The sequence below is a fragment of the Haemaphysalis longicornis genome, unplaced genomic scaffold (assembly GCF_048455015.1).
Source record: "Haemaphysalis longicornis isolate Haplotype H1 unplaced genomic scaffold, Haemaphysalis longicornis Haplotype H1 scaffold_9, whole genome shotgun sequence".
Classification (NCBI taxonomy): Eukaryota; Metazoa; Arthropoda; class Arachnida; order Ixodida; family Ixodidae; genus Haemaphysalis; species Haemaphysalis longicornis.
Genome location: NW_027526460.1, coordinates 13,465,685 through 13,491,150, shown reverse-complemented (window position 1 = coordinate 13,491,150; position 25,466 = coordinate 13,465,685). Strand labels below are relative to the sequence as shown.

The 25,466-nt window shown below is 50.3% G+C and overlaps 2 protein-coding genes across 4 annotated transcripts in view; one reads left to right on the top strand and one right to left on the bottom strand.

Annotated features, from left to right (window-relative positions):
- LOC144152304 (uncharacterized) overlaps window positions 1-25,466 on the top strand; it is a gene marked incomplete in the record, with an annotated part of 411,486 nt that overhangs the window by 220,450 nt on the left and 165,570 nt on the right.
- LOC144151635 (uncharacterized) lies at window positions 1,775-20,515 on the bottom strand. Of its 3 annotated transcripts, none has more exons than XM_077682747.1 (3): window positions 20,108-20,515; window positions 5,699-6,401; window positions 1,775-3,000 (listed from the first exon to the last, which is right to left on the bottom strand). In XM_077682747.1, the coding sequence occupies exons 1-3, from the start codon at window positions 20,139-20,141 to the stop codon at window positions 2,691-2,693; spliced, it is 1,047 nt and encodes a 348-aa protein (XP_077538873.1). In that variant the 5' UTR covers window positions 20,142-20,515; the 3' UTR covers window positions 1,775-2,690. The 3 variants fall into 3 exon arrangements, with proteins under 3 accessions (XP_077538873.1, XP_077538875.1, XP_077538874.1); XM_077682749.1 differs by lacking the exon at window positions 20,108-20,515 and adding an exon at window positions 16,413-16,486; XM_077682748.1 differs by lacking the exon at window positions 20,108-20,515 and adding an exon at window positions 7,055-7,161.

Below are 25,466 nucleotides of genomic sequence, written 5' to 3'. Positions count from 1 at the left end.
TTATTTAACTTCGCGCAAGTGGAATGCTTAAAAAAACTAAAAACAAGAAACTGAGGACCTCTTTGGGGGGGGGGGGCGACCGCCCCCTTCGCCCCCCCCTTGGGACCGCCACTGCTTCAAGTCGTACGCGTTAGTGTGAGCTTCCTTCATTTTTTCGCAAACTCGAATGCTATGGGTAGCATTACAATGCAGGATCAAACCTATCGGGTAATAAGTACTCCGTCCTGTTTCGAATCGAGACTATTCGCCTACTGCTGATGTCCATGCGTACTTTTATAGGCTTGCGATCAATTGGCGCTTCAATAAAACATGTTGCAGGGGTAGTTGGTACACACTTGAAGGGAGGCTTAGCTCTAAGAAGACGAAGACGGTGGCAGACGATGCTACTAATGACTGGTACGTGGGTGTAATTGGTGCGCGGGTGTATGTCGGCGCCGCAGAAGGGAGTCATCCTCAAACTGCCCTCTCCCTAGACAGTTCCCTAGAACGCCAACTTCCACGCGTGCGCTTGTATTCTCATCAATTGAATCTCGCACATTATCGGTCATTCACTGACGAACGCCATAATTCGATATTTGCCGAAATTCGTCATGCGCAGCGTATGCTGTACTGTTAAGAATTCGACAGGCAGGAACTGAGAAGGTGACCGCGGAAATGGGCTCGCAGCAACCAAGGGATCTAAATGGTGCCTTCCAACTACCTGGCTGAGGCATTGCCTCTTTGGGCACGAGAAGGCAGTTTCAATTGCCACATCCGGGTAGGTCTACATGTATACACCGAAATTCATCTCGAGCATGTGGCTCGGCGATATAGCCTGAAAAGATCGGCGTGTACAGTGCGCAATCTGCTGTGAGAGCCACCACGTCGCTGCTTAGGCACACTGAACGCCAAAATTTGAACGACGGGCTTTAGTATCATCAGGTATTCCAGCCGTCCGTGTAGGTCGTGCGCTCTTTCAAATGCTTCAGCATCTCTACAGGATTATAGACCCGTCTTTCCGTTTGCATTTATACGCTTCATGTGTCCCACTGTCGCCGCACTCAAGAATGCTCTTCATGAAATGCCATAAGGTTTTCACACCTACTTCCCTTCCCCGCACTGGGCTCTATGCAGGTGAGCTCCCTGCCGAGCTCAAAAACATCTCCAGTGCACTTCCTTTCCCTTTCCTTTCCCGCAAACCACAACCAACCAACCAACCAACCCATTAAGTTGGTCCGAAAAAATTTCTTTGTGGCAATGCATTTGTGTTTAGCAGTGAAACCGACTTTTAACGCATTTGGTGTCACGATACAGGTCTTACGGAAATTTTATAAAACGAGTTAGGGCCTTCATACTTTGATTTCATACTTATAATACTGCCCTTAAAAAATGACTTCCGAATAATGCGCTTGCGTATAACATTGAAGCAGACTTTAACGTGACCTGTTGTATCGCGATGAGCAGGAATACGGAGGTATTTGGGTTTTTACGGAGGTATTTATTAAAACGCCTTAGAGCTTTCCTACTTTAATATCAGACTTCTGATATAGCACCCAGAAAAAATATTTTCCCGCAACGTTCAGTGCAAATAATAATAATAAAGCCGACTTTAAAGGCTGTCGGTGTATAATAGCAAAGTACCTGATCCTACATGTAATTCCGCTTAGGATGGAGTTTATGCAATTTTTTTTCTGTGTATTGAATACGCAAGAGCTTGCCTTGAAATTATTCACCCCACAAAACGGATCGCCCAAGACGTCTCATCGGCTGCAGGAAACAGACGACAACACAACGGGAATTTAAGAAACAAGTTTTGATTTTTAATACGAGCAAGAGTTGTTCCTTCACTTTTCGCCGACTGAAGAAAGTATGAAAACTTTTTTTTACAAGGAGATCATTGCATCATTGCAGTCCCGCCGTATGAAGGACAAACATATGCAAGCGATATTTACAGTTTATGCGTTACCTGCTGAGCATGAACTAACACGTGTGAACGAGAGTCGCAGTCCTCCCTTCTCTTTGGCGATCAGCTGTGTGGTGAGCCAACGCGCAGCCTTCAATAGGAAACGGGGTAAGCGAGCACGAAAACACCAAAGCACGTTGTCACAGTTTCTGAACAGTTCCCGACGCAACAAAACGTTCGTTCAGGCACAAACTATCCATTTAAAAAAGTCACTCGAATCAGAGGCACAGTTCTGCTTGAGTGCTTGCAGGCGCGTTTTGCTGTCCTCGTTAGCCCGTTGTCTTGGCGCGGTGCACCGTTCACACAACGATGACGTTGACGCGCGCACACCAGCGGGCAGCCGAGTCCCGCATTATATTGTCCACAAGATTGATTTTCCTTGCAACAAAGATCTTCGGTACGGTGGTTGTTCGTGGGTGGCTGTTTTCTCGTGAAAACTGATGAGCAGCATGTTCACGGATCCGTTGTTGCTGGTGGAAGTCTCTCGAACTAACAGGAATGACGACAGTGAGCAGTTGGGGCACGGATTTTGCATTCGCGGAAGCGACGCACTTGACGCATCTTCCGGACTCAGTCGCTGTATTACGGTAATTTTTTTTTTTTACAACAGTAAAGCTTCGATAGGGATCGAACGAAGCGGAGCTTTGTCAGATCTCACGTGGCTTGAGCACTGGCCGGAAGACAGCGATCTACGGCGGAACCAACCGGCGACGTCCAAAAAGCCCTCGTTCGGGGACGTCGCTTAAGTTCACTGCGAATCTCCGTCCTCCGAGTCCGTGTCCGGCGTCCGGATGCCGTGCGTGAGCGCGTGCCTGCGCAGGTCGCAGTTTCGGCGGAAGACCTTTCCGCAGGCGGGGCAGTGGTAGGGCTTGATGTCGGTGTGCGTGAGCAGGTGCGTCTTGAGGTTCGAGCGCTGGTTGAAGGAGCGGCCGCAGGTGGGGCACTTGTGCGGCGAGTCGTCCAGGTGCAGGATGCGGTGCACGGCCAGCGTGCGCGACTGGCAGAAGCCCTTGCCGCACTCGCCGCACTTGAACGGCTTCTCCTTCGAGTGGATGTACCTGCGCAGAGGGGGGGCAGAAAAAGAGGGGGGGGGGGGCGCCAAAGGTCAACATCCGAGTCAACAGATCTGCCACACGCATGCAGAGGGCATCCGAAGTAAACAGATATACAACCGGACAAACAAGCCACCCCGTCACTGCCAAGAAAAAGTCAAGGGCACGGAATATGTGGAGGGGAAAATTTAAGACGGAAATTGGAAACAGAAACTGTCACACGACACCGCTAGAAAAGTGTAGAATCTAATATGCGATACGCAAGGCAGCGCCCGCACCCGTGATATAAATATGAAACTATGCATCTATCTAATTGCTCAATTCAGTTCTATATAAAAAAGTTCCATCCTAAGCATACCTTTCATCCCCCCCCCCCCCCGACCCGAGCCCCTTCCCGAGTTGCATGCTCGCTGCGGAAAAGGTGCATGTAATCCGGGCTATACCAGATGTTTCAAGGAGAATCTCTCATGTGCTTTGTATTATAAAAGAAAACATTAGAAGCTTGAACGGTATCAGGCAACATAAACTGGACTTCCTCTTTTCTTAAAGCAAGATTATCCTAGTTATCCTGCTAGTGTAACTGAATTTTAGTTAGCGAGAACCAAGGATTTACAAGTACGGTATCACTGAAACTCATCCTAGCAGCAGTTCTGTTTCGTTATTCGTTTCATTGCGTTTAAAAAACGCCCAAGTTTTGCCCTGGCGTTCAATTTGCAGGCTGCATTGCTGCAGTTTCGGGCGACCTTGTGGAAAGGCGGCGAAGTCATTGGAAACCCCTGAAGGAACAGCTAATGGCTAACCGGAAAGCCGCACCAGCGGGCGTGAGAAAAGCCTCTTAAACGGTTTTTTTACGACTAATTCAAAAAAATGCGCTGTCAACAAAAAAAAAAAAAAAAAAAACGAGGCACTGACAAATGGACGGACAGCCGTGCTAGAAAGCCATTCTAAACACAATGTACAGAGAAGCTCAAGGGGTTAAAAAATGCCGCAGGCAGCTCAAGATACGAGTTTTTTCCCACGCCACAAAAAAGCGAGTTTGGAGAGAAAAAAATACCCTCCACACCGGACGGCTCCCGACAGCGAGACAACCAAGCTTGTCTCTTGCTGCCCTGCGGGCGCACTTTGAGGGCGTTTTTATCAGTCCCCAAAGGGTGGCGAAGGGGTTGCCGAACAGTTGTCCCCGACACAACGCAGCAGCCAGTAATTGGCGAAAGCAAAGACGAAAGACATCCCGCGGGCAATATGTTTTTTTTTTTAACCGTATACCAGACGCTGCTGTTTTTTTAACAATTACCACAAACAGCTCCCCTGGTGTGGCGAGTTGAAGCGGCGGCTTTTACGGCCCCCTTACTGTTGTCGCTTTCCACTTCGGCACGTCTTTGTTCGCGCTAGTTACGAAGCGGAAGGCGGGAGCTTTTCTTGTCAGCCCTTCAACGACGACGACGACGCGGCGTTTTTCTTTGAAATCGAGGCGACGCGGCGCGCATTTCGGGAGAAAGGGTTGTTTCCCACGCAAGCGGCGACCGACGGAGTCGGCGGGCGCGTTTGAAGCGGGGCGCTGTTTTCACTGCGGATTCTGTTGCCGCTCCGGGCGACTACTCAGCCCCGGCTTTGAAAGAAAATTGCACGTTGCCCAGCTGTCATTGACCCCTAGCAATAGAGAGTGCCTTGAAACATTTGGAAAAGTGCCTCACAAGTACTTCTATTAAAGAGAGGAAGACAGATGGAACGGAAAACACTGTACAATACGCGGCAAATGAAAGGCGACCACGAAAACATGAATCAGAACATGCAAATAGCGCGATTTCTTCCATACAAGTCAAAATGACGAGTGGTTTAGTTACAAAGACAAAGTCCGGAAATGTGGCTTTCCGAATATACCAATATCACGCCATTATTAGACCACAACGAACAGCATTTTTCAATTTTGCGTGTTCCGCTTCCTATTTTCGTGTTCGCCTTTCATTTGCCGCGTATTGTACGCTCGTAATGGAAGGCTAGTAACAAACTACGGCGGAGAGAAAGATGCACAAACTGAACCGTCACTTTCTACCTCGCCGGAAAAAAAGTTGCCAGTACTTTCTCGCAGCGTGCTCACAATGAACGTTAGAAGTGTACAGACATGCCTCTTTTTTATGGCAGAATGTGATACGTGCCTAGCAGCCGCAACATGTAATATGTCCGTGCGCATGAATACATAGCGAATGAATCCTTTCAGCACACAGACACAGCTCTATTGCGACAACCTAAAAACACCTGTGGTAGCGTACTGGCTAAGATAAAAAAAAAAAAGCATTGCGAAGGATTTGCAAAACCAGTACTGCATTTTACTTAATTTTTCTGTTTGTGAATTACTCCCGTCGTAATGAAAATTTTGCATCGAAACGAAACCGTCGTCATAATGTAATCTTCGGGAAAGGAAACTAACTTCCCTATAAACGATGCTTCATTAAAAAATGGGTATGACTTGCTCTCCAACCATTGTAGTTGGGACCATGAAATACTTCTGACATGGAGAGATTTCGAATAAAGCGATTTTGTTATAACAAAGGTTTGTTTTACGTCCTCGAGGAGGATGATTTCATCCTGAACTATGCTGTGCAGGTTGGACCTGCTAAAATGCGCAAGTACAAATAGGACTGATCAGTTTAAGTGTTCCTTTAATCTCTGCTACGCGCTGTATGCAACAAAACGGCGAACCCACCTGTGGTCCCTGAGGTGGTCCTGTCGGCGGAAGGCCTTGTGGCAGATGTCGCACGTGTAGGGCCGCTCGTCCGTGTGCGTGCGCTCGTGGATGAGCAGGTTGTAGGACTTGGTGAAGCGGCGCTGGCAGAACTTGCAGATGAACTCCTTCTTGGGCCGCGAGGGCGCCCTGTAGCGGACGGGCGGCCTCAGCCCCGCGCTGGCCATCAGGGCCGCCGACGGGGCCAGGGGGGACAGCACGCGCTTCTCCACTCGGCCGGACGCCGCCATGTGCTGCTGCTGCTGATGGTGGTGGTAGACGTGCTCCATGAAGCGGTACGGCGCGGGCAGCGGGCTCGCGGAGGGAACGGCGGGCTCGTCGGACGCGGAATCTTCGTCGGGCGCCGTCGCGGACTCGGCGAGTCTTCGGAAGTCGAACTTCTTCCTGGGCTTGGCGGCCGGTTCACCGTCTGGCCTGTAGGGGGAGTTGGGAAGCCGCAGGAGGCCTCCTTGCGTCATGAAGGGCTGCTGGCGGTGCATGAAGGCCGAGAAGGCGCTCTGCACGGGCAGCAGCGGCACGGGCACGACCAGGGGCTGCTGCGGGGGCGACGGAGGCCCGTACGCCGACGAGCACAGGGAACTGCACGGGGGCATGGCTGGGCTGGCTGGGCCGCTCAGGTGCGACTCGGGGGTCAGCGGAGGCGTGGGCAGGCAGCGCTCGTGGGCTGCGGAAAAGAGAGGAGAAGCGCGCGTTATATAGCTGCTGCCCCCATTTAGAATACACATCCGTGCAAACTTTAAATTGTGTACGGTAAAGGGCGGAACAGTACAAATTCGAGCTAAATCGATCAAGTGGAGAAAGGGCTGTGGAGTTTTTAATGCCATTCGATAACCGGTAATATTGCGAACTTCACCCCTTTTTTTTTATTACACCGACTTTATTCATAAACATTCACTCAAAGTCCGTATTCGGGTTTTACGAGCGGAGTATCAAAATTGAAGGCGTGCCCCGTAGGGAGGTCTAGGAATGAATTTAGAATTTCGCAACCCCGAATTTCGCAACCCCGATAATGTTTGAAACTGTGCCGAAGTCTCGTCGTACACGCCTGCGTTATTATAGACATGCATTCCACGTGCCAGATCTCCCTCTTTTGTCGATCGGGAAATTTATGCAGGTGTCTGTCCGCATCAACATTTATAAGAGATAATTTGCGAAGCCTGCAGATTGCTCTGAACAGTTGACTTTCTTCGCTTAACGCATAGAGAAAGGCGTGTCGAACAACTATAGCTCTCTTTTACGCCGTACACGTGCGATTGATAGCTCGTCAGGCATACACACTGTGCAACTCTGCGACCGCGAATAGCTCAGCCCACGCACCCGGCATCCGTCAACGGCCCTGCGCCGGCCTTGGACAGACAGCGCGGCGAAAACAGCGGCGGCCCGCGCCACACGCAACGACGTGTGTGTGGCGTACAGCGGCAAAATGAAGTGTCCAGTAGGGGCTGGCGCGGCAAAGCGTATGTTTTCTGCGCCTCGCATAGATCGTCGACAGGTTCAATCTCTGAGCGCGCCGGCGTTATTAGACCGCTATCTCGGTGCCGTGGCAATTATCTCGGGGCGCGCAGAACAGAATGGGCTGGCGTCGAGATTACTTCGCGGCGAGCGCCGAGGCTTCGATTATTATTCTCCCGCGTACGTATCGCTGAAGCTTTGCGCCCCTTTTTGTCCGACTCGCCGGGCATGCTGCCCGACCAGGGGCACCGCGCCCAGAGAGATTTCCGAGCGAGCCGGCTTCGACGAAACCTTTTACGGCACGCAACGTCCTCGCCCGATCAGCGCGGCAGCTCTAATTGGCGTGATTGATTGCGCTTCCGGCGATCACCTCTCTCTCGCGTTCTCTGCGGCAACGGACTGTCTCGTGGCGTCGCCGGCGAGTTCACCGAAGGCACAACTCTGCGCAAGCTTTTCGCAAATCGGCACTACCCGGCGCCGGGTAAACACTATAGTCGTGAAAAGCCACTTTGCATTGGTTAGTGGACACTTTTACCAACAATATATTTTACTGGATGAGTAGTTTCTTTTTATATGCATAGAATATGCGTAGAGCCTGATATAGCAGACGCGTGGACTTTGTACGAAAATAAAGTACGTTTCAAAGCTCTTCGTGCGACAAATCTTCGCGAAAAGTTCGTTACTTGTCGTAACGTTACAATCTATCATTATCGTACGTTAAGAACGCAGCCACAATTATCTGCAACCGCCGGTGCACGGCGGGAGATTGTTAATTGAATAGTCCACCCAGTGTTCGTTCCGTCCTCAGCGTGGCGCGAGAGTATAGCATACCGCAACAACGCAGTCAATGAAAAGCGTTGGCCCTAGTTCCGGGCACTGCAGCACACCTACGGGAGCGGAGCCATTCGTCAAAAAGGTCACTGGCTCGGTGTGACTCGGGTCGTCACTCGGGCGTGCAAGCCGTTTTCCCGGCGGCGCCCCTTGGGGTTTCAGAGCATAATAGCGAGTAATTACCGGCTCTAGGGTGTTTATAACAGCGCTGATTTGGCGAGGCCGTTCAGTCCTGTATGGCGTGCGAGAGGGCACGCGCCGCCAGCGTGACCGCGGCGACGACCAACGCCGGGAAAAGCGGCCACGGGTGGGTCCGAGGGTTGGCCCGGTCCCGCCTTCTCCCGGTCGGCGCGGCACGTTGGCAGGGCGCTATACGCCTCACGCGAGAACAGGAGCGCGCGGACTGAAAGGGTGGACGTCCAGGGAACCAAGCGTAGCCACAACCAAGCTTTGCTGCAACCATAATGAAGCCAAAACAATTCCTCCAAGTCTGCTTACGCGCTTCGAAGGCAAAATCATAGCGATTATGAACAGTCTTCAGTGCTACTCCGTATTTGCGTCTCTTCCTTCGCTTTCGATTCCTCGTCTTTTGACGTGAATTACTCATCCCGCAATTCACGCCGCAGCTTCCCCACATTGACAGCACTCCTCCACGTGCAACTGTTCTACTCACGTGCCGTTCTGTGCATGACGACGATGACGACGGTCACTTTACGCGCTTGGTGAGGCTTCTAAGGTTTCTTATTGAAATTATTATTATTTATTATTTAGAGATACTGCCAATCTCGTGAGAGATCATAGCAGGTGGGCAAAAAAAAAGTACATTGAAGTGTATAAAATGCGTCACAGAATGTGATAGTCAGTACTAAATGCATAGCAATACAGCGCACAATGTATAATAACAGAGCGGTTTCAGTGATTATGGTGTGCATATTACTGGCATTAATACACTCTGACATCACTAAAAGCAAACTCACACAGCTTCATGTCAGAAAAGGTATACATTTCGTTGATCCTTTCAACAAAACATACAGCCATAAAAGCAATCGAACTCTAAAAGACTCAGAGTAACACATACAAATATGTATGTGTTACATACAAATCATAAATACAATAAATACAAATCATAAATACAGAGTAACACATACAAATCATAAATCGTTTCGCTCTGTGAGGGCAGATCATCAGCAGAGCTGAAGTGAAACAGAATTTTGAGCATAGGTACCGAATTCTTGATGGAAGTCGTGCTGCGACTAGCCGTTCCTCGACCTCATTCAATGTCGGAAGATGGTCTTGAATCGGAGGATAGACATATGTCTTCTGTGTCACAGAATCGGGTTTTTGCGTGTCCCGCACACTTGGAAATATTTGCCCCCCCCCCCCCCACACCGGAGTCCGGTCTATAGCGCGGCCATCCCATTTTCACAACAGAAAAGAAGTGAAATTTCGAAAATGGAGAATGGAAGAAAAATGGAGAAGTTAAATCAAGTGCGGACCCAAACAAGAGCAAGTGAACATGCAATCTAACAGACAAACGCATACACACGAACGTCCTTGCGCTGTGCAACGTCTCACGCAAACACACAAACAAACCTAGAAACTCCCATGTGGGAATTGTCTGATAAATGGGTAAGTCGCTGAGCTAAGCATCAAGCCCAGTAAAAGGGAAAAAAAGCCCATTAGTGCGGCCTTGTTTCCGCATACTGATATTAAACGGCAAAGATTGAATTAAGCAAGAAGTATTGGCAAAACTGCAAGGTGCTGAACTCAATGAAAAAGCAATTATGTTGCTCCCTAAAAACGTCTTCGCAGCAATGCAACTGCGTATAGTAACAAAACCAACTTTAAAGTGGCTCAAAATACAACGAAGACGGTTGGGCCATCATGCTTTGATATCATTTCTTAATCGCCAATAAAATATCTTTTCCCACCAAATCACTTTGGAATAGTAGTGAAGCCGACTTTAAATGGTCTTGATGGGACGCCTCAAGCAATTAACCATATCAAATTGTACATAGCGTATCTACTAAGCGCGCTCTAACTTGCTCAACGCAGCCTGCGCGCGTGCAGTGGTGAATTTAGTTCCCTCTCAGCCAGTCTAGTTACGCTTCAACGAAACAAGCAACGGCTGCTGGTTTCGGTACAAGAAATGTTGAGTCTCACCAACGCCTTGTAAGGTAAAACCCACCTGACGCGTACACACTGTCGTGTCGCTGGCGGATTGCGTTTAGGAAACTAATAAGGCACGTAAGAGCCAACGCTCAGCATTTGCGCGCACGGCGGCGAGCACGGCGTGTCCGATCACAAAACTTAGCTCAGGCAGAAAAAAAAAAAAAAAAAATCACGCATCTCCACAAAAGTGAATCATGACGAGTGGGCGAATCACTGGGGATCGTTCTTACCGTAAATCGCCCGTGACAATGCCCACTCGCGCACGTAAATGAGTGACAGGGCGTTTGTACAGCATATATAATTCCAATCCAATCCAATCCGATACAGTTCAATCCAATCCAATCCAATCCAATGCTCATCGCGCATGCGCAACACTGTGTACAAGGACTCCCACGGACAAAGCGAGGTCCTAAGGTGCTTCGCCCCTGAAAGCTAACCTCCCCGTCTCGCTCTCGCCTCCTGGTCATCGCCACTCGGCGCCCCCCAAACCAGCAACATCGCACGAACCGGAATCAAGCCATTCTCGTTTACGTTACAAGCTCGAGGCCCGCCGCGTTGGCGATGATCAGGGGGAGGAGGTTGTGGAGGGTTAAAACAAAAATACGAGGCGTGCCGAGGGCAAGAAAGCGTGATATTAGGAGGAAAGCAAGAACAGCGCGCAGCAGGGCCAACCGCGTGCCACCAGACACGCATGCGTGCGCGGCTTATAGCGCGCAGGTAGCGCGGAAGACGGAGATGAGGCGTAAGGAGGGGGGGCTACTCCCAGTTCATTGGCGTACCGCGCAGGGAGACGGTATGCGTGCTCCCGGACGGGGGGTGCCACTCGGCGTAGTACGCGTGCAGGCCGTGCGCGCGCGTGCAACCGCCGAAAGAGGCGAATATATCTGCTGCCCGTCTTGCGTGCTGGCCAGGCCGGCGGCGAGGGGAGAAGAGACGGGCCGAACATTACCGAAGCACCTCGCGCGCTCCCGGATGCTGGGCCCTGTTGGGCGTGCGCCATTCCTGCGCCCCTTCATCTCGGCGCTGAATGAGCCCTGCCCAAGGAGCGCTTGTTTCTGCTGCGCGGGTGGCGGAGGCGATCCGGGTGCTTGCAGCGGGCGCGCGCACTGCCGGATTCGCCCTCTGCTGTGCACGAAGCTTTCCGCAACGCTTGCTTCCTTTCTTATTCATCCTCAGGCACATTGCCAGATGGGCGAACTACGCACTTCGAGATGAAGCGCCGCTTCCAGTGCGAGCCGTGTCTGCTATCTGTTGGACAGTAAAGCCGCGGGGTCGCCACATACGCTCCGTTAACGTGTGTGGCGTTGTACGAGAGAAGACAGTTTTCCATCCCCTGCGAAACCAGAAAAAGGCTCGAAAAAAATTCACGCATCTCCACGAAGTGAATCATGACGAGTGGACGAAGAAGCCCTGGGGATCGTTCTTACCGTAAATCACCCGTGGCATTGTCCACTCGTGCATATAAATGAGTGACAATGCGTGTGCACAGTATATACAATTCCAATCCAATCCGATACAATACCATTTAATCTAACCCAATCCAATCCAATGCTCCTCGCGCATGCGCAACAATGTGTACATGGACGCCAAGGGACAAGCCACGGATAAAGCGGAGTCCTAAGGTTCTTCGCCCCTAAAAACCTACTGTGAGCGAAGCTGACATGTTGAAACACGCGCGTTTCCAGTCGGCAAGTTGTGGTGACGACCAAGTACCGTTCATGGAGGAATGCCAGCAGTCCTTGCTTCCCAGGCATTTTAGGCACGGGCTGAACACGCTCACGTCTGGATGGCACACAGTTGAGTGCATATTTGCCAGCAAGGAATGTTCATGAACCTACGCTGCCCGCGTGCGAAGCGACGACGACAGTTGTGTACAGGCCTGGGGGACGACCAGTGGGCGATCATATCAAACGATTCCGCGGAATGCGCTCCTACCGCAAAGGGCGATCCACAGTGCGAGTCGCATAACGACTGGGCTTGGAAACGCCCCGCGAACGCGCCCACTACAGCCTGCAATCGTCCAGCGGTTCCATTGTTTCCCACCGCGCAGCCGCATACACGAACGGGGAGACAACACCCAGCGCGCGAAGCCACTCTGCGCGAGGCTGCAGCGTCCAGCCCGTGTGTGCGCTCGCAACGCCCCTCGGTGTTTCGTATTGACCATAGCACGCGCATTCTGACCCGTGCGTGTGTGTGTGTGCGCTGTGAAGAAATGGGCGGCTTAATGAGCGCGGCCCATGCGAGACGCACAATGGGCTCGGGGCGCGCGCAGGAGACGCGGACACAGCCGGCCTCTCGGGTCGGGGTGTGACTGTGCACACAAAACACAAGTTAGCCTGAATGGGAGTTTCTTGGCTGGAATACGTCTTTTAAACTCCTCACGACAGGCGGCCTGCTCCCACGTGTGGTAGTATGATGGTGGAAAAACTGCCAGTTTACACCGGGGGCCACAAGCCGTCGTAAATAAGCGCATTTACCACGGTTGTACCTCTTCACAAAACGCAGTATCTGGCTGTGATTACTGCGTTTGTCCTAATGGGAGTATTAAAAACTCCCACGCCGCCTCCATTTCCTTCTCCTCCTCCTTCACCCCTTCCTCCTCTACGCGTCCTTACAAAATGGCTGCCAGTTGGTGTCGTGTGTCGTGTGAGCTCCAGCGTCCCCGAAAATTTCTTGCCAGTGTGAACTTGCGGCCGGACGAACGGATGTGAAGTGCTTCCCAACAACCGAAGCTCGTTGCGAACATTGTGGAACCAGCCTAGACTGACGTGCGACGGACTGCAACGTCGGCTCCGTGTCACCGACTTTCGAGCCGACGGAATACGCCGGCCAGCCGACGCGAGGCCTAAATGCAGTGATCGCTGAGAGTGGCTCGTTAAAAACAACGTGGTTGTGCCTCTGCGAGGTGGTTGAAGGTAAGATTTTCACGTTTTTTATTGTACGCAACATTTTGGGAGACTTGTGCCCCTTCTAGCGTCAAATAAACTCAACGTGTTTCCCGCGCCACTGCACGCGCGATTCTCCGCCACTGGAGGTGAGCGTTGTGCGTGAAAGACGCCACCATGCCCGAACGCCATTGGGGAGGCCGAACGGTGTAAAAGCAATGCGTATTTGCGCGGGTCTCGAGCGGAACACTCACTCATTCACACTCGCAAGCAGAATGAAAACTGTCCGAACTGTGGACGGCTGTTAGGTGTTTTTGTTAGGCTGTGTCTGTGGCTTACTGGCAAGCGAGGGTGAAGTTGGCCGGTCAAACGTCGCAGGGCGGCCGCTTTTATTGAGAAGTAGGTGTGGTGCCAGCCGCGCCTGCGACGAGGAGGGTGACTGCCGCGTGCCGCCGGCGATTAATTGCTTTCACTGGAAAGGGATAAGGTCGGGGCCCCGTGGGAGCTCTCCGTACGCTAGGCGCGTGTAACTATAACCAGCAAACTCCATTCGAGGGAGCATTCTGTAGAGTCGACAGACGACTGCTTATTTTATTTTTATTTTTTGAAGGGGGGCACGCGCAGGTGTCACACCGACCGAAACTTTTCCTTAACTTTCGGTGAGGGGAGAGAGGGGCAGTGCGGGGGGTAAAACCTGAAGCTCGTTCCCAGAACACTACAGGCAAGGAAAAGAGGGAAAGGAAGCATTTTGAGAAGTTGGTCGCCACAAGGGTCGCGCACCTTTTTGAGCAGCAGAACACTTCGTTTTGACGAACTAGTGAGCGCAGGTGTCTCGGACAGAAGTCAATTTTGCGTAGCTTTAAACAAACATTCAGACATTACGGAAAGTTGGACACAAGAGTGACAAGTTCAGCGTCTTTACAGTGCGTTTCTTTTTTTCTTTTTTTTTCAGGTCAGATGCACAATATGCTTATGTATTTGTTACCGCAGACTTAAAGCGTTTTGCTATCCCCCTAATCAATGTGCTGTTGTGGCTTCCAGAAGAACGTGCCAGGGGGTGCGGCAACGTCAGCGTTTGGGAGGCAGGTGCAAGCAAACAGCGCACCGACGACATGCTGACCTCATTGTTTGCAAATGGCTTAAATTTTTTTCGTTGAGGAGTGTTGTAGTAGATAAAGTTCTTACCAAGATACCTTGTGTTCTCGATGTAGGTGTTTTGTTGATTCAGTGTTTTTATTGTCTTATTAACGTGTTCACACGTGTATCGTATTCATGTAATTTTTATGCAATAAATTGACTGTGCAGAAAACAAACTTTTCACGTTTCGCCATTCAACGTTTGAAGCGGAAAAAGACTAGAAATTACGTGATCCCCAACGAAAAATAAAAATGCGGCCTGTGCCCTTATTAAGAACTCCCAAATGCAGTAATAAATTCAACTGCAGCGCATATATATGAAGCGCACAAAAACACACACAAAAAAAACCTCGAATGCGCCCCCTGAAAACTCCCAGTTGGAGGAAACAATACACTCCCAATGGTACCCCTGTAAACTCCCATTGTAGTGGCAGTAAAATGAAACTCCCATATGCTACTGAAAAAACTGCCGAAATAATGGGAGTAAGGCGAAACTCCCATTGGAAGGAGTTTTGAAAACTCCGAATTGGTACTGAGTTATGACACAAGCCATTTACTCCCATTCCGGCTTATTTGTGTTCTGTGTGTGGCTGCGCGGAAGAGGATGGCGCGTTCGCGTGCACGGTTGATCAGTGCGCGCACATTGGGAACACACTCATCAGCATGATTCTGTGAGCGTAGAATTTTTGATATTGCGATGATCCCCTTGCATATATGCGTCGATAAATCACAGAATTAACCGTCGCGCACAGAATACGCGACCACCGACATCTCGAAGCTGTATATACGCAACGGTAAACAGCAGTATTTCTCGCCTCCTGTTTTGCTATCCCGTGCGCACAAAGCTCAGTTGATGTTTTTGCATACAGAAGGCTTTTCACCACCACATAAATGTTAGCGACAAATTGCAGCAGAACCTGATGTTACTAAGTTAGCAATACTATTTACTGCCTTCGAAATACTACAGGGCTACTTTTCAAACTGAAGCAATCGCTTGAACAAGACTGCCGTCTCACTAAGGGCAGCTGCGTTAACGTGCTACTAACTTCGCATACAAACTTCGTACGGGGTCTTCACGGAATAAAATTTTCACAGGTCTAGCGTAGGCTTACTCATCGGAACAGGAATTCGCACGCTACAATTCACTCAGTGGTTGCGGCGTCCTTTGTATTGTCAGCGGCTAACCATGACAGACAAACGCTTTTGTGAACTAGTTCGCGGTATATCCTTTGCCCTCACAACGACAGACTATATTTGCTGCCGAACTATATCTCGTCGTGGCAGAGTATTACTCGTTTCCACATCTTTCCATCCTCATCTGCTTCCTGCATAAGCACAACATTATAGATACAGAGTCATCGAGCGGTGAACCGTTTATGCTCATCGGACACCTGCCATGTTCCCGGGTATACATATGGGCGAGAATATCACACGTACCGCTCAGCGGGTTTCGTGGCTTTCTGGCTACCAGTATCTCTGCAGGGTGTTGATCTCTGTGTACAATGGCGGGATGTGCTGCTTCGTGTCCTCTAAACGACTTGGACTGCATGCGATGTTGCGAGCATACACGTCAACCACCGGAATTCTACATCTGCGCTTCGACACCCCACGCTTTGCATTGCAGTCAGACCATTTGGCGCTATCGTTGTGCATAATGTGTCTGTTACATACAGCCAAAAAGTTTCGGGAGAGAAAGATTCAATTATATTTCCGCAACGTCAAAGTGCTCCCAAATAGTACTGCAGCCCGTCGTCTGGCAGGATCGGCACTGTTGCGTCAGTTCGGACTCACGCAGGTCTGAATTACACAACTTCTTCGGCTGTGAAGGCCCATAAAACAAGACATGCTTGGATAAATGGTACCGAAAATGGCAAGCTATACACGAGATGGGATATAGAGCATCAAAGCCGAACGGCAGGTGTTTCTCGAAGCATCGTAGCGACAAAAACTATACATAAGCGTCACAAACTCTCTCTTAGCATGCGCGCATTGTTGTTATCAAAAACGGTTTTTAACGGTCTCTAATACCGCGGTGGAAGCTGCGTCAACATTCACATGTTGAGCCCATGAGGTAGCGCTCCCTTCTGAGATCTATACAAGACGATGCGGATGAAGATATCGCATGCGGCTACACATTCACCCGCACTATATATGGCAGTGAACGCAAACGGGCGGGTGCATGGATCCGCTTCCACATACCTTCCGATACAACTTGCTGCTGCTGCAGGGTGCGTAGTTACTTTCAAGCGTTTCTTGACTGTCATCAGATGTCGATGCCAGCTCGTCTCGCGCGTCACTGCGGCACGAGACCGAAAATCTTTCTTTGTATGCCACAAGTTCCCGCGTTATCTCGGCCAGGCCGGGCTAAAATATCGGCGGGAAATAATAATAAAAAAGGGAACCGTTTATAGCCCTAAACTATAGAGCCTATCGTCCCATGCCGAGGCTATACTGGGCGCGTCATCGCGGGTCGTCTCGGGTGATGGGGCTGGCGTGGCGGATAACGATACGACTTTTTGAAGGCGACCGGCGTCGCGCCCATACGTTTCTTCAGCCTTCCGCAAGACGCTAACAGCTCGCTGGGAGGCCAGATAGACGCCACACGGCGGCAAGGCACTCTGAGACAAGGAACCCGCGTTGTGGGCGCTGAACAAACAGGAGCAGTATATCGTAAATATAAGTTCTCTTCTCAAAAGGACGGCCCGTCATAAAAACGCCCGGCTGTATATGCGCGCGCGCCTTTGGCGGAGGCCGCCGAAGCTACCAAGATAAGAAGCGCTTGGCTCCACCGTGCGCTATGCGCTCTCCAAAACTCGACGCGTTCTTTGGACAGCAGCGAATATGCACGTTTCATTTTTCTTTCTTTTTGTCCAGTGCACGCAACCCTGCATGGAAACTTTTCCGTCTCCTACCTCCAGAAGATTCACTCCACCGGTCACCATATACGATCGTTGGTTGCTGTAGCTGCGAATTGTCAAGGAGTGTAGCGTATAGAGCTTATGTTTTATGTGCGTCCCAAACAGTATCTCAACTTCGGGATCAGAGGTGGACATAACTGTTTCACTGCTGTAGCTGCCGAAAATTTCAAAGGGGAACACAAACCGTTGCAGGACGCCCAGAAAGCGTTCCTGCTACGAGTGGTGCAAAGGCATTGCACGGAAATGCATCATAAAACACGGAGGATGTCCACGACGTACGACATAACTGCGCCCTTTCTGAGATTAAAACGAATATGGTAATCAGACGTGAACACGGACAAGAACTCCTTCTGATACTTCTGCAGAAGGAGTTCTTATATTTCGACGGTATGGCTTACCAACAAGCAAATCATGTGGGTATTCACCAGGGCCATACGAAAGCGACGAAAGTGCCGTGTTTGTATTGCTCCTCCATTCTTGGGGGTGTATATAGGGTGACCGTCTTTGGCTTCCATAAACGAACGAGTCGCTATGCCCGATGTCGTAGATTCCTTATAAGGTAAAAATAGACCAAATAAATATGCAATTGAAGAAGTGCTTAGTTAAGGTGGCCTCGAAATACTTTTGGTGACAATTAAGGTGGCAAGTTTTCGTGAGAAGGTAATTAAACGCATCACGCCCGTTGCGGTGTCATGGACATGCGAGCCGACGATTATGCTGCTACACATTGAAGACGGCGTGCAAACGCACCCAGGGTTTTTTTTACGCCGTCCAATCAACACGCATGAAATCATGCGTGCAAAACGGCAGAAATGTACTACTGGCTGCAGGTTTCTTTGACAAAAGCATATTTTGTTTGTGGATGTTGTTAACTGCGCAATAAAAAGAAGAATGACGTGTGTCCTGTGCGCGCAGGGGATACGGCCATGGAAAGAGCTTTCCAAGCGCTTTAGCCGCCGTAGACTCTGGGGCCACGCTCAATTCTCTAGGTCCATTAATTCAACATGAGAAAGTGCGTTTGTGTCCGAGAAACCGCATGTTCGATTTTTTTTGGGGGAAAACAACAAACAATCGAAAATATGCTGGCAAAAAAATTACACCATGTTCCCGCAGGGGAACAGTATGCGAAGCAGCCATGGGGTCGACTGAAGTTCCCATTAGTTTTCAGTTCGTCGTTTCCGTTGACGTTCAGCTTCGCGTGCCTTCGTTGTATCAGTAGCTTCTTGACGTAGTGTGAATGAGTGAAGGACATGAGGCGCGTTCGTAGCGCATGCTCCCGTCTCGGTTTGTAGCGCATGCAGTGGGAAGAGCGCCACGTGCCTCCCATTGCGGCCAGAGAATCGTGGGATTGAAACCGGGCGCCGCCTAACTATTTCTTTTTATAATGGACTGCGCTGACGTCAGCCCAAACGCTGACGGGGCTGAAGAGACGCGCATGCGCAGTAGAGTGCGGACAGCGTACAACGACAACGAGGGAGGGAGGGACACAGCCCCGAGCATGAGATGCTTCGCATCTAAAAAAGCAACAATCACCTGCCGCCGATCGCCCATAAGACTAAAAAAATAGCTGTAAATCAGTCTGGAGTTACTTGGACATCCCTGTGTCCTCCTCTGCATCGAAACAGCTGCTCTGAAGGTGATGACCGTAATTTGCCATAAGTATTCAATTTTCTCTTTCGCCTCCATCAGAAAACTGAACCTAAATTATAAGCAGGAAATGCGAAATGATCGACTTTATGTTTTGGTGCTGGCTATAGTCAAGGTGCACAACAAAACAACTGGCGCGACATGCAAGACCGAAAGCATGTTGCTAAAACGGACCATGAAGACAATTTGGACAACCTTGTTTTATTTAAAAACTCTAGCTTTTGAAAACTCGCTTAACTCCTTGCTCTACGGGAAAGAGGTCGTTTTCAACAACTAAAAAAAAGATCCAGAATGTTGGCGAATCGGTGAGGTACTTTAAGCAGATTAACCACCACATTAACTCTATAGGTGCCATCAAACGCGAACAGAGACCTCAGGTTTCCGCCCACTCGGAATGAGACTTCCGCATTCACGACCACGCGAGTGCCACTTCTGTTCGGTGTTTATGGCACAGATCCTATAATGTCAATAACCCAACTATACTAGAAATCATACGCGCAGTGTGGTTTTGATGAAGGGCGCAACGTGTCATCGTCTGTTGATTAGTGAACGGAGTACGATAGCAAGATATCTTTATTGTGGGCACTTAACTTGTAGTGCGCTGAGTGTGCTCTATGTGCAAGAAATCCCTTATCCCTTCTATTGCCGGCTGCTAAACATTGCCCGGGGGTTACTCCACGACACATCAATGGACAGAAACAACAGCTATGTGTACCATTCGCTATAGCTTCAGCCTTGCTGAAACAAAACATCTACTGGTACCGCATCAACACAGCCACCGATCAAGCCCTTAGGAGAGATATTTAAATGCGGTAGAAATAGTATACATCAAAAGGACGACTCATTCCACAAGGATCTACCACGCACGGTTAGAGAGTTGCGGCTCCCGATACCCGCCCTTGTATCTACTCAGTGCAGGACAGCAACAGTTCTTAGATTCCGCGTAATTAATAACGTATAATTAGCCCAACGTGTCAACAGGTGACAGTAATCGGTTCGCCGCTCAGCATATAATCAGCAAAGCTTAATTCGAGGCAGGTTGGACAATCAGAAACAAGCGCCAAGTGCAGCCGCGTATTCGTCGCAAGCGTAGATTGCGTCTTGGCTCGTGTGAAAGATACGTTTTAGAGTACAGCACAGCTAAGGACGGCTTAATTCTCGCAAGCTACGTACGTATTTGGTCGTCAACTCTCTCAACATCGGTGCTCAACGGAATCGTGGGACTCGGTTTGTCTAAGCAGCCGAAATTCAACGGCCTCAAGGTAGCGACACGAGAGGGTGATCGCGAGACGGGCAACGACGACAAGGCAGTGGGAGAGACCGACTTACCTTCAGTGATGAGCGAAGGAGGCGGCAGCAACATATCGGCGATGACCGCTGTTCTGGCCGACGTCCCGTAGGCGACGCGGTGCGCTTCTGCTTGGCTGCTGCCGTGGCCCGAGTCGTCGCGGCAACAGTCTTTCGGCGAAAGCACTTGACGACGAGCAGACGACACGATCAGGGCGCACAGGATCGCGTGCTACGCGTACTGTCCAAGACGGTGGGACACAAAGCAGAGATGCGCCAACGGGGCACTGCACTTGAGAGGAGGCTGGGGGGGGGAGGGGGGTATCACGTTCAGAAGCGGCAGCAGCAGCAGCGAGCGGCAGCTCAGCGGACGACTTCCGACGCGGTGAGCAGCCAGCTCCCGACTAGCTGCCGTTGCGCGGAGGGAGCCGGTCGGCGGCGGCAGGCCGCTCCCGGATGCGGGAGCGCCCTCTCCGCTCATTGGCCCGCGCGGCGCGTGGCTGCGGCCCCTCCTCCTCCGGCTGCTGCTCCCACTGCTCCGCCGCCGCCATCCTCCGCTCTGACTTTGATAGCGGCCGCCCGCGGGTTCCGGTTCTCTCTACCAGGGACCGCCAGCGGAAAGAGGGGCAGCCGGAGGGACTCTGTGCTGTTGCTGTTGCAACGCGAGAGAGGACTCGTGCCTGCGCTTCGCGCGAGTTGCGAGCCGGAACAAATTCAATGAATGGTTCTCGCAGAGCCGTTCTTTACTGTGATGAATACTTTGTCTTCTGGATGTTCAACACCAACATCGCCCATTGAATGCCCGCTTGAAAACAAAAGCCGCTCCCCGCCTCTCTTATGATTCAAACTCTTGTTTTTATGTGCGTCAGTCCTGACCGGCACAATGGGTGTGACGGGGCCCATCTGTTTTATGCACTGCGCACAAGATCGCACATCAGCAACCTCTTCTCAAGGAATTTCTAAATTCTGTAAGCAACCAGGCACTCTCAAACATATTATACGGGAGTGCGGCAAAAACCCAAACCTGCCACCTCTTCCTGCATCCCCTGAGCAGTGTGAGATATTGCTGTCCAGCACGCCGCTGTTACTTCACCTGCCTCATAGGCACCTCTATTTACACGGCGCTCCCCCCCCCCCCCTCCCCCCACACTTCCTTCAAATCTTTCAACCCCCTCCCCCTTCCCTTCGGACCTGATGAGGTGTCGGCATGCAAAGCCAGACAGTTTCGGGTCTCTTTCTCCTCTCTCTCCCCCCCCCCCCCCCCTCAAAACCTCGAAAGAGAGAAAGCTCCCTACCGCAAGATCAACTTCTGCTGGTCGAAAGGGACAGTTAAGCCAAAAAGGCGTGCATGGATTCCTGAAATAAGGGACCACCCCGCGTCTAATGCTCATTAAAAAAGCTCTCTCTCTCTCTCTCTCTCTCTCTCTCTCTCTCTCTCTCTCTCTCTCTCTCTCTCTCTCTCTCTCTCTCTCTCTCTCTCTCTCTCTCTCTCTCTCTCTCTCTCCCGGTGAGTACACGGAGAAAACTCCAGAGTGATGTTTAAAATCGCTCTTTTCCCAGGTTCTTTCAAGTGTCATTATACAGCATCTAACGTGTGTGTCTGGTAATCTGATAGGCAATGTACGCGTCGACCTTTCTTGAGGGCACCGAGGACCGACCAAAGTGCAAGTTGTTCCTCACTGCATCAGGAAGACTTTTTCCCCTTCGCATTAGAATGTTTCGCTTAATTTATTTCTTTTGATAGTCCTACGTGTAATTGTTTTTGTTTGTTTTTCAAATTGGGTCTCTACGCGCGAACGAACCAACTGGCGTGCAAAAGCCTGCTGTGTAAACAGTGGGAGGCTACCAACTGATTTCCACTTCCCCGGATTCTTTAACGCTCCAATGTTCATACGAGGGTATTGAACACGCAGCCTATATCTTCTCTCCGTATACTTGAACCTATCAGCCACCGAAGCACCGCCACGCACCCGTGTTAACTCCTCTACACTAAAGTACACGTAGTTACTGCACATAGTTACTTATATGAGGAACGACTGCTTCAGTCCTACGGCAGCTATGCATCTTATAACTCTGCGCAAGCACTAGCCTTGAATAGCTGTTCGCAAGTGTGGAAGGCGAACCGCGTAAATATTCGGAATTTACTGACGCCCACATCTTGCCTCAGCGTATAGGGAAGTTAGGTTCAGGCCACACACCCTTACAACTACAACAACAACAACAACAAAAAAAAAACTCGTAAAATGGTAGTAACGGCTGTATTTTCTAACTCATTACGAACTTTTAGTACCCCCTAGAACGGTACGTAGGTCCTGCCACTAAGTGTGGAACCGTTACTAGTCTAGACCGCGCACTTAGTAACTGCTGCTTGTTTGATACTAACATTCACTGATAGTACCAAATTCCACGAATTATTGCACATAATAACGGCAGCACTTTTCCCACTACAAATCAAGATTAAAAAGTTTTTGCAAATTCACATGCTGACTTGTATATGCTCACATTAAAATGCATAATTCTAAAATTATCTCTAAAATTCTTTATTTTTGCGACATGCCCGCCGACTATACCAGATCACTTTCCACTGTTGGCTATAAAAGCAAGAAGAGCCGATGTATTTCTAAGGTAACTAAGTTAAAACCGCTCTCCGCGTGCGTTCCGTTGGTTTTCTTGCTCAAATTATTTGTTCGTTGTCTAAGTGTGATATGTGCGTGTTGAATGTGTTTGTCGTGCTGCACGCTCAGCCGATCTACACTGTCACGCGTAGCTTTTTGCTAGGTTATGCACGACCAGTTAGTAAAATCACTAGGTACCTAGTTTATACTGTGACAAGTAACTGGTTAACGACCTTTTTTAAAGAGTGCTGCAGTGTGCGCTTTACGTACAGCGCGCATAGTTTGGGAAGGGGGCGTCCAACCTCTTCGGGCGCGTTCACTGACAATTAAGCGGAATGCTTTGCGAGCGAGTCTCTGCCAACCGGAGATCTCATCTTTCAATGCAGATACAGCAAGGTAATTATGGGGGAAAGAATGCCCCCTACACCGAGCGGCGTTGTAGTAAATGGACGCAGGGACTCCCCCACAAGCCGCAACCTTTTCATCTTCGACCCAGACGTCTAATTTCTTTGCGGTGTCAAAAATAACACTGGTTTTAAAATTACTACGAATCACGATGCAGCCGAAGAAACAATTCTGAAGATGGTATTTAGAACCACTAGATCAGGTTTCCGAGTATCGACACTCTTTTCTCTAATTGTTGTATGCCGCCGACAGCGGCCATTGGTCGAACCACGTCACGTGACATTTGTTTACCCCGGAACACCCATGGGCGCTGACATTTTGGTGCTTCTATGTTGACGCGTGCGCGCGTTCTTTGATAATTCGTGACTTTCGGAGCGCGGTGTAGCTGACATGTTGAGAGTGAGTCTTTGAGCACTAGGCAGAGAAGCGATACCGTGGTGCTCTGTACTGGGCTGTTTCAACAGTCCGGACGGTAGAAAACACCTGCTTCGCTTCCCGGTGCGAAGAACAACTGTGGCCTAGCATAACCTACAGCCACTAGTAAAGCGTAGCTTATTTAGTGGCTCTAGTGTAACCTATATCCACTAAATAAGCGACACTAGCGTAACAGAGCGTGACTCTATCGCCCCGGCGTGCACAGGTTCGAAATCCTCAAAAAGTAAACACAGCTGTCATGGTTGCCAAGCTGCACCCGGACCGATTCCGCCCGTCAATGTCGGCCACAGTAGCGTCAGCTGGCCACTCTGGCGTCAGGCATCAAAATGGCTGACGCCGTGAGTCAGTGTCGTTACTCTCAGCTTATTTAGTGGTTCTATTGGTACCTAGTACCCCTGTTGGCGACAGCCTGACACACTTAGACACAAGTCTTCCCCTTCCCCTCCTCCAGGCATCTCCCCCCCCCCCCTCCCCACAGGTCCGAAAATTACATTTCATAAAAACAAAGCTAAAATGAGTGACTCTGCTGCCTTCGATCGTTTTGTAATATGGACACCTTTCGCATACTGACGCAACATGCCCGTACCGAAGGCGTTGTTTCGCCAAAGTTATCAAGTTGGAATGACTCGTTACTTTAAAATGCGTGGTAATGAAACTGTTGGGAACAAGTAGTATGAGAAAAGTTCTGGGCGTTTTGTCTTCCCAAGCAGCTATAAAAATTTCAAAGAGCTCTCCAAAGCAACCGCGCACATGTTCACGGTTTCAGTTGCCATTTAAAGGAGTACTGACACCAAATTTAGAGGCCTAAATAACGATATAATTGGCTTCAGTAGTTTGTACAGATTACCCACAGAAATTTTTGGAGCGATCCGAGGCTGGAAACGCATCAAAAATCGATTTTAATTGCCCTGGCCGCGAACTATTACAAATCGGCAGCACTAGCGAAATCGCTTAGGGTGTGACGTCAGGCTATCCGCGATTTTGCGGCCGATTCAGCATGACGTCATACAGTTGTTTCCGGAACCGGAAGCGATAGCCTGCGCTGTTGTTGTGGGCGGTCTCGCTTCGATAGGAGGTTTGGCTTGGCTGCGGTACCGCTGTGAGCAAGGCTTGCGAAGTGCGCACTTCACGTTTCCGCGCAGGTATTGCCATCTCTCGACCGGTCGGCGCACCGCCCGCCGCGCGCCGCGGGGGGCCGGTCAGCGTATACGCTTGCATCGCGGCAGATATCTGATCGCCGCTTTTAAAATAAGCCCTGATAACAATCCCAAGCACAATTTTTCACCACACTAACACCTACTTTCTCGCATGTGGAACTTCATTTTAACGATCAGATTGATTCAGAAGAGCAGCGACAAGCGGTTGCTACCGTCTTGCTACCGTGGTCTGCGCCGGATCGAGCCGCTGAGTGTCCGAGCTGGCAGGCGCGGCCGGCGTGTGCGCGAACTGTTTCCGAAGGCAGGAAACGCTTCACGATTGCCTGCTTTATCCATTTTTTGCGATTAAACGCGCGGGATCTACAAATTCAGCTCAGCGATAGTCGTAGTTGACCATGGAGCAAAAACGGTGGGCGGAGCGACGCCGACGACGCATCGCACGCACGCATCGGGTCATGTGTCTCAAATTCACGCGTACGACTAGTCGTGGTGACAGTCGTAACGATCAGTCGCATGCGAATCGAGTGTACAAATCGTACATGTGTCCAGCGCTTTAGTGTGAACCGCGTGCAATCCGTAGCAGACGATGCAGCGAACGTCCCTGACGTCACGGAGACCATGACGTCACGGTCCGACGTCACGGAGACCGTGACGTCAGGCAGTCCGCTTGCAGGCTCTCCTTCGAACGGCCATTTTCCCGCGCGGCGACCGAATTTGAAAGTGGTTGCAATAAACGTGCTATAATTAATTATATGTTGGTGGCTGACGCCTTTCGGTTCGATTTTCGTA

What these genes read in the sequence shown, in the direction of transcription:
- LOC144151635 (XM_077682747.1), bottom strand. Translation starts at nt 20,141, where the DNA reads ATGTTGCTGCCGCCTCCTTCGCTCATCACTGAAG. An exon ending in TCCTTCGCTCATCACTGAAG is followed by an intron (nt 6,402 to 20,107) that starts GTAAGTCGGTCT and finishes TCTTTTCCGCAG; the next exon opens with CCCACGAGCGCTGCCTGCCC. An exon ending in GACCACCTCAGGGACCACAG is followed by an intron (nt 3,001 to 5,698) that starts GTGGGTTCGCCG and finishes CCCTCTGCGCAG; the next exon opens with GTACATCCACTCGAAGGAGA.